The 12,150-nt window shown below is 37.3% G+C and overlaps 1 protein-coding gene across 3 annotated transcripts; it reads left to right on the top strand.

Annotated features, from left to right (window-relative positions):
- Window positions 1–4,308, top strand: I-2 (Inhibitor-2). Of its 3 annotated transcripts, XM_067788557.1 has the most exons (6): window positions 195–398; window positions 1,494–1,601; window positions 1,857–2,022; window positions 2,196–2,363; window positions 2,423–2,514; window positions 3,649–4,308. In XM_067788557.1, the coding sequence occupies exons 3-6, from the start codon at window positions 1,940–1,942 to the stop codon at window positions 4,008–4,010; spliced, it is 705 nt and encodes a 234-aa protein (XP_067644658.1). In that variant the 5' UTR covers window positions 195–398; window positions 1,494–1,601; window positions 1,857–1,939; the 3' UTR covers window positions 4,011–4,308. The 3 variants fall into 3 exon arrangements, with proteins under 3 accessions (XP_067644656.1, XP_067644658.1, XP_067644657.1); XM_067788555.1 differs by lacking the exons at window positions 195–398; window positions 1,494–1,601 and adding an exon at window positions 1–98; XM_067788556.1 differs by lacking the exon at window positions 1,494–1,601.
- Window positions 4,309–12,150: the final 7,842 nt, after the last annotated feature.

Below are 12,150 nucleotides of genomic sequence, written 5' to 3'. Positions count from 1 at the left end.
GTTGACAACTTTTGCCTATTTGCCATATGGAGTATGTCACTTTTTGTCAACAGCTGTCAAATAAAACGAAATCAGAAAATTCTTCCGTAATCGAAAAGGTATGCAAATTTTTGTTTTTTATTCCGTAAATTGTGAAAGTGATTGTTTTTATTTAGTGAGACTTCGAAATAATTAAAGAAATTGTTCAAGTAACCAACGCAATTATAAAAAAACTACTGGCAAGCACATTTAGAAAATCATTCGACAGCATTCTTTAAAAGACCAACAAATTTGGGGAGGATCATCGAATTATACAAACAAACAACAAAACAAATATTAATCACAAAAAACATTTAACTTATGCACAATACCTAGGAACATAGATAAAAAAATAAACAAAATTTTGCATGTACTAACAGGTACATATTTTTTTTTTTTTTTTGGGATTTGATTGCATGGAGGAGGACCTTCTTATATTTGAAAGTCCCAGTTCCAGGTTATTGTCCAATGCATAAAATGATTAATTTCTGGATTAACTTTCCATAGTATGTAAGTAATTTAGGCTCCACTAATACACAATGGTAATACCAACTGGCCAGAACCATGTGTAGTAGCTTGCTATTTGTATTTAATTATGTGCTTTGTTAACTGGTTTTTTCATGGCACCACGCCAGGTTATTTTCAAATTATAGTTATATGTATGTTTGATTATTTATAAAATTTGTGTTTATGTCCAATTTAATTTGGTAAAGGTCTTTAATTTGTTGATATTTTCCAAATCTTCATATCACAATAGTTTCAATTTTTGTTAATTTTCAGTTTGAGTTGGTATTTTTGTCCACTTTCTTTGTTTAAATATCACTTTTTGGTTGTATGATTCAAATCCAATTTGTCTAATCCGGTAAGTTTTATCTCGATTCCACCAGTCCATTCCATTGTTGTTTTTGTCCAATTTTGGTAATTATTTTTCGTTTATTTAATTTGTGTATTTTGTAAGTTTTAATTTAATATATACAGATTCCCCAGTCCATTCCATTGTTGTTTTTGTCCAATTTTGGTAATTTTCGTCTTTTCCGTTATTATATTTTATATTTATTCAGGTTATGTGTACATGACTGTACATTTTAGTTACTCCGTTAAATTGTCCCGTTTATTTCCGAGAATTTTATTTCCATTTGTATGTATGTAAAAACATTAATTTTCAGTGGCTTGTTGCCAAGTGTCTTCAATGATTTTCCCGTTACGACAGTTTTACGTAAATCGAGTTGGTATTATGTGGCCCACGCCAGGTTATCAATTTCATTTGTTATTTATATGCACAATTTGCATATTTTTACAATACAGCGCACAATTTGTAAGTATTTTTAATTAATATTGTCTTTTCGACTCCCGCACTATCCGCCATTTTATTCTCAAACCGCGTGAGTAAAGCCCCTTGATAGCACGCGGTTGAGTTGTGGGGAAAACCGAACTTGACGCGACGACGTCAGAAAACGAAGTGATCTTGCTAACAGGTACATACAAAAAAGTGGGTCAGCCCTTATGAACGCCCACGGGAATCGAAACAAAAATAGCAGGACGTTGTTAAAGCTGTTTTGTGATAACTCTAGCCTCAGTGACCGGTTAATAACAAATGTATAAATGTTGTATAATAGTTTACACTAAGTTTTGTATATTGGTTACAAAGGTGTAAGATTTAATATATAGTAGCATACAATGCTACTTCTAAATTTATAGTATGTGGGGAAAATGTAAAGATGTTCATATTTATAGCACGCTCAATATGCTTCTAAATCCTTTCACTGCATATAGGTTTACGTGCATATATGCATTTAAATCAATTTAGAACTTGATTTCAGTATATTTTCTATTTTTAGATTTGGTGTAAACAGTAAATAGCTGGTATATAGTAACCCCACCCAACCAATTAACAAAAGGCCGAAAAATTAAACGCACTACAATGCAAGATTCGCCCGATGCAAAGAAACCTTGCAAGGGCATACTAAAGAATTCAAGCAGTTTTGATAAACCTGGCGCCGCCAGGTAAGTACAATGGCAATGACAATGTCAAAATAAACAATGCGATTAATTTGTTATGTGGTAAATGGTATTATTTGCATATCCATTTCATTTGTATGTTTGCACATATGTATATAAAAACAAGCATATTTATATATCTACGTATAAATTTCAGTTTAATTTTGCTTTCATTGCAGTTATCGTAAAAGTGCAAAATTTGATGAATTGAATGTCTTACAAACATACCATCCGCATGATAAGGATTATGGTCACATGAAAATTGACGAACCAAAAACGCCATACAATTACGTTATTCCAGAATTGGCTCACACAGATGCATTGGACGCTAATTTACTTGCAGAAAAGTATAATCAATGAATTTAATTTGTTGGTGAAATATATAAAAATGCCTTTATATTTACAGGTTGCGTATAGCAGCAAGTACACAATCACCAGCATTTGGTTCAGATGACCAATCTGATGAAGAGAATATTGATGAAACGCCTGAAGAAAAAGGTATGTGAAAGTACACAGTCAGTTTTCGCGTTTTCTGAACATTGCGATTTTTTTAGTTAATCGCTATTTTGATCTTCAAAAAATTGAAAACTTTGTACTCCTGTAAAAAATTGTCGGCACTGCGATAACGAAAGTTTTGGGAGTTTTAACCATATTGAGGGTCCTGCTAAATAAACTGGCGTCGATTCGGTTAGACGAGGTTGAAAATTGGGCTGGAGAAGCGCAATTTACAGCTTCCCCAATCCAACAGTCAACCTCACGTACGCGAGGCGAATCCTGTTACAAATATGACTGTGTCATACACATATCTGTGGTCACAAGCAATAATTGCATAAGTCCCATGTAAAAAGGTAGGACATAGGCAATTATTGCTTATGACCACAGATATTTAGCAGGCGACGCTCTATCAACTTTAAGGTAATCAAAGAACTATGGGGTAGGGGCGGTAAAGCCTAGAAGGTTCAATGTGGTCATATTTAATCGTACCCGGGGTGTTCGCGCTAGTACCTTAATGGCGCTTTTTAACGGAACGTACCGAATCTATATACGGCAAAGAACCATCGGCTCCAATAGCACTCCCCACAATAACAACAACAATGACAACAGAACCTATTAATTACGCTGATAATCCCTTGCATCCGCAGATATATATAGAGAAAAGGTTTTTTAAACGACCTCACATCTCGGCAGGGTATTTCTGTCACCTCAGAAAAAAAATGCCTTGCAGATGCCGTTCAGATTTAAGCAGCACACCTCAAATATCTTTGGAGGTATACCATGTGCTACCTGAGACAAATGTTTGCCTTCAAGCATTCTAAAGAAAAGATCTCCGGAATATGAGTAGTCCTTTCCTTGAAGCGGTAAGCGCGTATTTCAAGAGGTTTAATGATTAGAGCTTTACGTAGATATGAAACGAATAATTTCCACTTTTAACTGTTTTATATATTCGCTAGCTGGGTCATGTATGACGACTCGTTACAGCATTAGAAGTTAAGCGCCAACTAATGAAGATGATCCGGGTTGGGGGGATATGAGATACTGGTCTCAATAGCATAATCATTTCCATTAGTCATAGTTTCAGTTCACTACTATTTACTATTCTAATACTCAAACATTTTCTCCATCCATTAACAGTACGCCGTCTTGAATTCGAACGCCGCCGCAAAGCTCACTACAATGAATATGAAGCAGTGCGATTGGCACGTAAATTGATTGAGGAGGAGCTGGGCGATGATGATGACGAACACGAAATTTCAACTGTTGGTGAAGATCTAATATCTACAATTTCTGCTGAAAAACTTAAGGAGGAAGAAAGTGAAAGCCAAAGTGAACATGTGGAACAGGAAGCTGAAGGTGGAGCTATTGTAGATGAGGAGCAGAGACGCCCTACAGAAGATTCCGAGATTGATTCCTCCGACAGCAAACCATCATCTTCAACGACAATGGAAGTGGATGCACAATTACAGCCACAACATCCTTGTTATGGTAGAGATTAGTAAACAAATAAATAAATCATACATATATACATATATGGATATAAGCAAAACAATCATACATGCTTTTGCAATAGTCGAAACGCTATTGTAATACATAAAGCATGTAAGGTCGTTAAACCTAAACAAACCACAAATGAAATCAACGACGATAGCAACATATAATGTGCTTGTTACTAATATTATTAAATGATATATAAAATTGACATAAGAACATGTCAAAAAAAAGCTAAACTAACGAATCATAAATATTTGATTAATTTTAATAAAGCAGCGTCATTGTATTTATTTGAAAAAGAAATGCTATACACGAGTTAGTAAATTTCTTATATTGTTTTGAGACTTGTATGCAATATGAATTCATACAGAAAAACGTTTACAATAGTAAACAGCCTCGATCATTTAAATCGCTGTTGGATTACTTAAATCATTTCCTCAATAGTGTTCCTCAAACATTTTTGTAAATGTTTGCTATATTGCATTATTTACACATTTAAACATGTTTGCTTAATCGACTGCTCATGTTCTTTCTATAAACTAGATTTTATAGTGAATATTAATATGTAATCTAGTTTTCTTTAGATATGTTTGAAACAAAAGTTGGTTGGAAATATAAAAGGGCAATTCAATTGATTTACGGCGATCAAATAAACCGTATGTCCATTCTTTGGCTATTCGTGACAGCTATTTCTCCTGTCAGCTTTTTTGGTCCGTAGGTACAGCTATGGCGCAATAGAAAAAGTCTTCATGATATGAATCAGCAATTAAAATTTTAAATATATTACTATATGTGTTTGTCATTGACCACATTAGAGGGACTTACCACACGGCATATAAGGACATGAGTTTCAAAACTTTACTAGACACCGACTGACTAAGAGGACGTATGCGAAATCAATTGACATTGGAATCTTATTAAAGAATTACATTACAATTTAATAGAACCAGCTTCCTTGTCTCGAGAAGAATCGAGTTTTAAACCCCAATTTCCAATAACTTATATCTAAATTCGGTATCTATTGGGTATTTACATACGGTTACTCACAAAAATAAGTACACACTTGGTTTATGCTGAAAAAAACTCAATTGCAGTGGCTCACATCTTAATTGATAATTTTCATTTAAAATGTCGCAAATTCCCAAACAGAAACCACATTCAAAAAAATGTCAAAGGTTATTCAAAGGTAAGGAGAATTAATCAAAATTTCAAAAATGACCATGAAAATTTTCAAATTTTGTTTCAGAATTTCTGGAAAATTTTTGAGTATGCAGTTTTGTAGCCCAATAACTTTTAGTATAATAATGTGCAAGTTAGAGATAGCCCAAAAATCTTCCTGAGTTTTGTTGTTGTTGCTGTTGTTGTAGCGATAAGGTTTTTCCCCGAAGGCTTTGGGGAGTGTTATCGATGTGATGGTCGTTTGAAGAATACGGATCCGGTACGCTCCGGTATCACAGCACCATTAAGGTGCTAGCCCGACCAACTCGGGAACGATTTATATGGCCACATTAAACCTTCAGGCCATCCCTCCCTCCCCACCCCCTAGTTTCATGAGGAGCTTGGGGTCGCCAGAGCCTCATCTGTTAGTGAAACAGGATTCGCACGGATAGGTGAGGTTGACAATTGGGTTTGGAGAAGCTATATATTGCGCTGGCAACCTGAAAGAGTTGCGCTACACATCCCCTTGAATCTGGTATTTTAGTCGCCTCTTACGACAGCCATACCTACCGCGGGTATATTCTGACCCCCTAACCCGCTGGGGATCAATCTCTTCCATACATCGCATGAACAAAAATGCATTTTGTATGTGTTCAGGAAAAATGTTGGGCTATTTCTAACTTGCACATTATTATACTAAAATTTATTGGGCAACAAAACTGTATACTCAAAAATTTTCTAGAAATTCTGAAACAAAATTTGAAAATTTTGATGGTCATTTTTGAAATTTTGATTAGTTCTCCTTATCTTTGAATAACCTTTGACATTTTTTTGAATGTGGTTTCTGTAAGGAATATGCTACATTTTAGATGAAAATTATCAATTAAGATGTGAGCCACTGCATTTGAGTTTTTTTCAGCATAAACCAAGTGTGCATTGGTACGGTTGAAAGTTTAGAAGCCTTTTTTATGAATTCGGGAATTAAGAAAACCAGTTCTTGAAAGAAAAAAGAGTACATAAAAATTTTAAAAAATCTTTGAGAATAAAAGGCAAAATTAAAAGCAAAATTTTAATATAAATGAATTACGCTCTTAATTCTATTTAAAAAAAGTAACAACACGAAATTGAAACAACCATTTTTTTTTTTAAATTCAGAAGTAAAAAAACCAAATATGAATGTTAAAAAAATAATCTTCCAAACAAGAAAAAATAGATAAAAAATAAAAAATGGAAAATATGTATGTACATTTAGTGCACTTTTACCCGAAATATAATATGTATACTTAAAATTCAAAATATTACAAAATAAAAATAACTTTTTATTCAAATTATGCTTTTTCAAACAAAATTACATTTTTTCTGCATTTTGGACCAAACCAATATTTTTAGCAAAATTGGAATTTTTCGTTTTTCGAAAATAGCCTTAAAAACAAAGTTTATTGGCTGTCGATCAAAAAAATTAAAACATGAACATGTAGGCGTTATGTAAGGCTAGGTACCACTGGCCGATCCCTGAGGACTTCATAGAGACTGAATGACTCCGTAGTGTTACCTGAAGTTTGTTTAACGACCAAACTGTATAACCCTATCAAAAACCAGGATGCAATAGCCTGGCAAGCACAGGGCACGAACACAAAATGTGGTCCCCAGCGGATTAGGGGATCAGAATATACCCGCGGTAGGTATGCCTGTCGTAAGACGCGACTAAAATACCAGATTCAAGGGGATGTGTAGCGCGACCCTTCGGTTGCCAGCGCAATATATAGCTTCTCCAAACGCAATTGTCAAACTCACCTATCCGCGGCGAATCCTGTTTCATTAACAGGCGAGGCTCTGGCGATCCCAAGCTCCTCATGGGACTTGGGGGTGGGGAGGGAGGGATGGCCTGAAGGTTTAATGTGGCCATATAAATCGTCCCCGAGATGATGGGGCTAGCACATTAATGGTGTTGTGTTACCGGAGCGTGCCGGATCTGTATCCGGCAAAGGACCATCACATCGATAACACTCCCCAAAGCCTTCGGGGAGTAACCTTATCGCTACAACAACAACAACAACACAAAATGTGCTCGAACATTTCCTCTATAACCCGTATTTCCTACGTCTGCTATCACTGAACACACCTAATTTAGGATACATGCCTCTGTTTAATAATGGAACTAACTATGTCTAAGGTTTTAAACCTACACATGATCTACACTTTGCGGCCCCGCTTTTGGGTCAACGCTTTCCGTCTTGGTCGGCCATGTGAAACTATCGCCTACTTTTAATATCACTCAACCTATTTGGGACTACGGAGTAAACTTCAAGGAATTCGCTTTCATTTAATATTATTTTAAGTCATTCCACGATCGGTCTACTCGAAATTTTTTGCATTGGCACGGCGATTTAAAGGTTAAATTTTAAACATAGATAAAGTCTTCATCGACCATTTGAACTTGGTATCAGTACAAGTGTAAGTGCTGTCTACTGGCTCCTCTGCATCATCCCCGGATGGGAAATGTGTGTCGAAAAGCGCCTCACAGGAGTCTTCATTATTACCTAATTTTTTCCCGTTCTCTTCCTCTAAAGGCCCCTGGACTATGTTTTCCCGGATTTTCCTCAACCGCTGGAAATTAAACGCTTGTAGATCCTCGACAGATCCCTATATTCGTCCCGGCATACTTCGCTTTCCGCGACCTTCAAAATCTTAAACATTTATTTTACCTGTCTTTTAAGAAGACTCAGCTCCTTGCTCCACCATTACGGCTTTGCTTTTTCTCTGAATCTTGTTAGAGGGCAAGCTCTATGTCTCTTTGGTAGAAACTCATTGGTCTCCTCCAGTTCCTTCACATATGAAACCTCTTGGGGTTGTCCCAGTTGTGTGTCTACATTTTTTTTGGAATTTGGTCCAGTTCGTTGACTATAAAAAAAAAATAAATGTAAGGCGCGATAACCTCCGAAGAGATCTAAGGCCGAGCTTCTCTTCCAATTTGCGTCGTGCTCCTCTTGATTTTTCCCTACAAATTGGCCGGACGGGACCTACATGTTTTATGCCGACTCCGAACGGCATCTGCAAGGCAGATGAGTTTTCACTAAGAGCTTTTCATGGCAGAAATACAATCGGAGCGCTTGCCAGACACTGCCGAGGGGCGACCCCGCTTAGAAAAATTTTCTTCTAATTGAAAAATCTTATTTCTAAAATTTTGATGTTGCTTTGCCCGGGAGTTGAACCCAGGGCATACGGTGTGATAGGCGGAGCACGCTACCATCACACCACGGTGGCCGCCAGTCGTTGACTAAGGGTTTCTAAAAGTTCCTCCCTTCTCTACCATCTTTAAGAGGATGCTGAAGGTGATATACGCATGGATAGAGAAGGTTGGTCTAGCAAAGACCATCCAATCATACCTTCAAATATGACGCTCAAAGCTTATTATGATATCATAAACATTGGGGTGCGTTCGGCCGACATATGTAGAGACACTAATCCTGTTGCCTATCTGCAAATTGCTTTGCAAAATAGAGACTCACCTCATTTACTTACTTAATTACTTAATTAGCGCTTAAACGTTTAAAAATTATGGCCTTCTAACAAGGCGTGCTACTCGCTCTTTCGTTGGATTAACTGGCGCCAATTAAAATCATTTTCCACCTGGTACTTCCAGTGGAGTGCGGGCTGCCCTCTTTCTCGGCTTCCATAGGCGGGTTCCGATGAAAATACTTTTATAGCCGGAGCATAATCTTTCATTCGCATAACATGGTCTAGCCAGCGCAGCCGCTACGTTTTTGTTCACTGATCAATGTTGATGTCTGCGTAAAGCTCGTACAGGTCATCATTAAATCTTCTTCGTTACTCGCCGTCGCCAACGCGTAGAGCCACGTAAATCTGTCAAAGAACTTGTCACCTAATGTTGTCATGGTCCGTACTTCAGTACCATATGGCAGGATAGGTACGATGAGTCACTTGTAGAGCACGATTTTCATATTCCGGGAGAGGACTTTACTTTTCAATTGCCTACTCAATCCAAAGTAGCATTTATCGGTAAGAGTGATTCTTTGCTGGTTTTCAAAATCGCTCCTGTTGTTTGTGTCAATGCTGGCTTCGTAATAAACGAAGTCTTTTACTATTTTGAAATTATGGCTGCCAACAGTGGCGTGGTTGCCAAGGCGCTGACTCTTCGCTTGATGTCAGCAGGTACTTCGTTTTGTCCTTATTTACCATCAAACCCATCTTTTCGCTTCTTCTTCCAGTTTGGAGTGAGCACAACTAACAGCCGATGATATTAGTGTTGTCAGCGTACGGCAGTAATTGGACGCTTTTACAGAATATTGTTTCAGAGGTCATTCCCAAAACTAACTCAGCTGGTGGTGTTGCTCAACTCCATTTTGCACAGCCGTAGTAATTTTGCGGGGAAACCAAATTGAGACATAGCGGCTAGAGCTCGTGTTTTTCGAATAATCGAATATTCGAATGCTCAAATATTCGATTTTTAAAATTCAATTAATTAAAAACGAATAATCGTACATCTATAACGGTTAATTATTCGAAGAATCGCTGCTGAACGATTATTCGAATGTTTTAATATACATAAGTAAACTTTATGTATTATTTTTAATTTTAAACCAACGTTTGTATTTGCTAATCCAGAGCAGCAGTAGCAACAGAAAATATGAGCTACTGCTGCTCCGCCTTTGAATATGAATAGATTACAGAGTAGAGTTATTGCATAAAATATTATGACGAGTATTACCATCACTAAGCTGATACTAAATAAATAAAGGCACAATAACAATAAAGCAAACTGCCACTCTTGTGTACGTAAACAAATCAATCATCATTTACACACATACATACAAGGTAACGAAGAGATACTCACAAACACATGTAATCATCAGCCGAAGTAGTACTAATGCATACAGCCGCATATGGCTATAAGATAGACATAAAATACAAATATACATGTATATAGAAATTACCAAGCAGGATATACAGCAGTTCTAGAAGGCGAAACGTCTAGACTTTAGTAGAAATATGCGAATGAAGCAACGGAGAGTATAAAAGCAGCGCAAGCTGAATAATCAGTAAACAGTTTGTATTTAAACACGCTATTGGTTGTGAAGTATAATTGTGAAGTACTACTCCCAAAGTAATCTAAATAAAGACCATTTTACCATACAGAATATTGGAGTGATTTATTCAACAGCTTAGCGATTCGAACGTTAGCAGAAGCTTGCAAATAAGCGGAATTTCCCCAAAATTTGTTACAATATTATAGTAATGCTCTGGCGGTGCTATGAGCTACGCCGTGCTTAAGAGCGCAGCAAACAGCAAAATAATAACAAACGATATGCTTTTTGTAGCAGAGCAGTAGGATAGGTAAAGTATTTCCGTCCGTGGTATTTTGGGATCATTTCGGTCCATCCCACCAGGTTTAAGGGACTATTTCGTTGTTGTTTGTGGATGGTTTTCGTGCCTCTTCCAGTCCCAAATTGTGGTCATTTCCTAACGATCTTGGGACTGTTTCGGGGTTCTACCGGGGTAATTAAGGTATTACTTTGATGTTCGAGGTCAGTTTGTGGCCAGTTCCCGATGATCTTGGGGACTATTTCAGGATCAAGTATGAAGACACAGAGGAGAGAAACAAAAGCGGGAAGCCAAATCGATCGAGTTTGAACAGAAGAAGTGAAAATGAAACTTTATCGGAGGTGTTACTAAAATCTGTATAAACGACACCGATACCGGCATTAGCATTAAATCCGTTCAGCACTTGAGTTGTGTTATAGCAAGGTAAATTTACCCATGCAAAAACCATGTTAAGAAAAGTCAATGGTTGGGGATAGCCTATGAGTTAGTTACTTTGTTACGATCGATTCAAAGATCTTAGAAATAGCACTTCCTGGGATATATCCCTTGCCTTCGAGATGGCTTAAAACGACATGTAAATTGTTCACACAGCAATTAAGCACAATAGATGGAATTTCATAATGGACGCCGTTTCCCGGGACATATTTAGTTTCTTGTCACTCAAGTATATATTTGTGAAAACCGTCTGCATTTTTGCGATTAATTAGATGAGTGTAAGTTAAATCCAATGGCATTTAAATACTTCGCTCACATATTCATGATGCCAAGACTGACAAAAATATGAGACACCTTTTTTTTTAGCTTTATAGAACTTTTTCGAGAAATCGGTGTTCAAAGCTCTCATACCAGTCGATTGTCACTCATCACATCTCTGTCGATTTCGAGCATACTTTTCATCGTGGAAATATCAGGTATGATACGTTGTAAAAGTGCGGACGTCTCTTTCATTTTTAAAACCTTATTTACGACGACCACAAAAAGGTTCCCAAATTTGCTAAAAATTTAGTTTTTTGACCATTTTATTGTTTTCTTACCAAAATATTGATTTTTCCCGAAAGTTTTATATGCTTACTTATGTTTTTCTCACCGCAATCGGAAAGTTCGGAAAATTTTATTTGGGGCACCATGTTCACTCTAAGATTTCATTATCTATTAATCGTTCAAGCCCTATAAGTCTCCGGGCCCGGATGGAATCATTCCTGCGCAACTTCAAAAATCTTTAGAGATTTCCTGCCGTTGTTTGGCCATCATCTACACTAACTGCCTCAGGCTTGACTATATCCCGAAGTCTTGGAACACGGTTAGGGTCATCTTCATTCCGAAGGCCGGCAGAAACTCTCATGTATCACCTAAGGTTTTCAGGCCAATCAGTCTCTCGTCGTTTCTTCTTAAGACGTTTGAGCGGTTGATTGACCTGTACCTACAGGAAGGGATACCTCGGGGGCTACTGTCGGCTTCACAGCATGCGTACTGCAAGGGCACATCCACGGAAACGGCTCTCCATTCGATTGTAAAGCAAATAGGGGGGTCCCTAGAACACAAAGAGTTTGCTCTAGGTGCCTTTCTAGACATCGAGGGGGCTTTTAACAATGTCTTACCGGGGGCAATCGAAAGAGCTCTTGTGGGTTTAGGAGTCGAGGCTTG

Source organism: Eurosta solidaginis, chromosome 5, assembly GCF_040869045.1.
Source record: "Eurosta solidaginis isolate ZX-2024a chromosome 5, ASM4086904v1, whole genome shotgun sequence".
Classification (NCBI taxonomy): domain Eukaryota; kingdom Metazoa; phylum Arthropoda; class Insecta; order Diptera; family Tephritidae; genus Eurosta; species Eurosta solidaginis.
The sequence above is the reverse complement of the archived record's forward strand: the minus strand, read 5'-3'. Positions and strand labels throughout refer to the sequence as shown.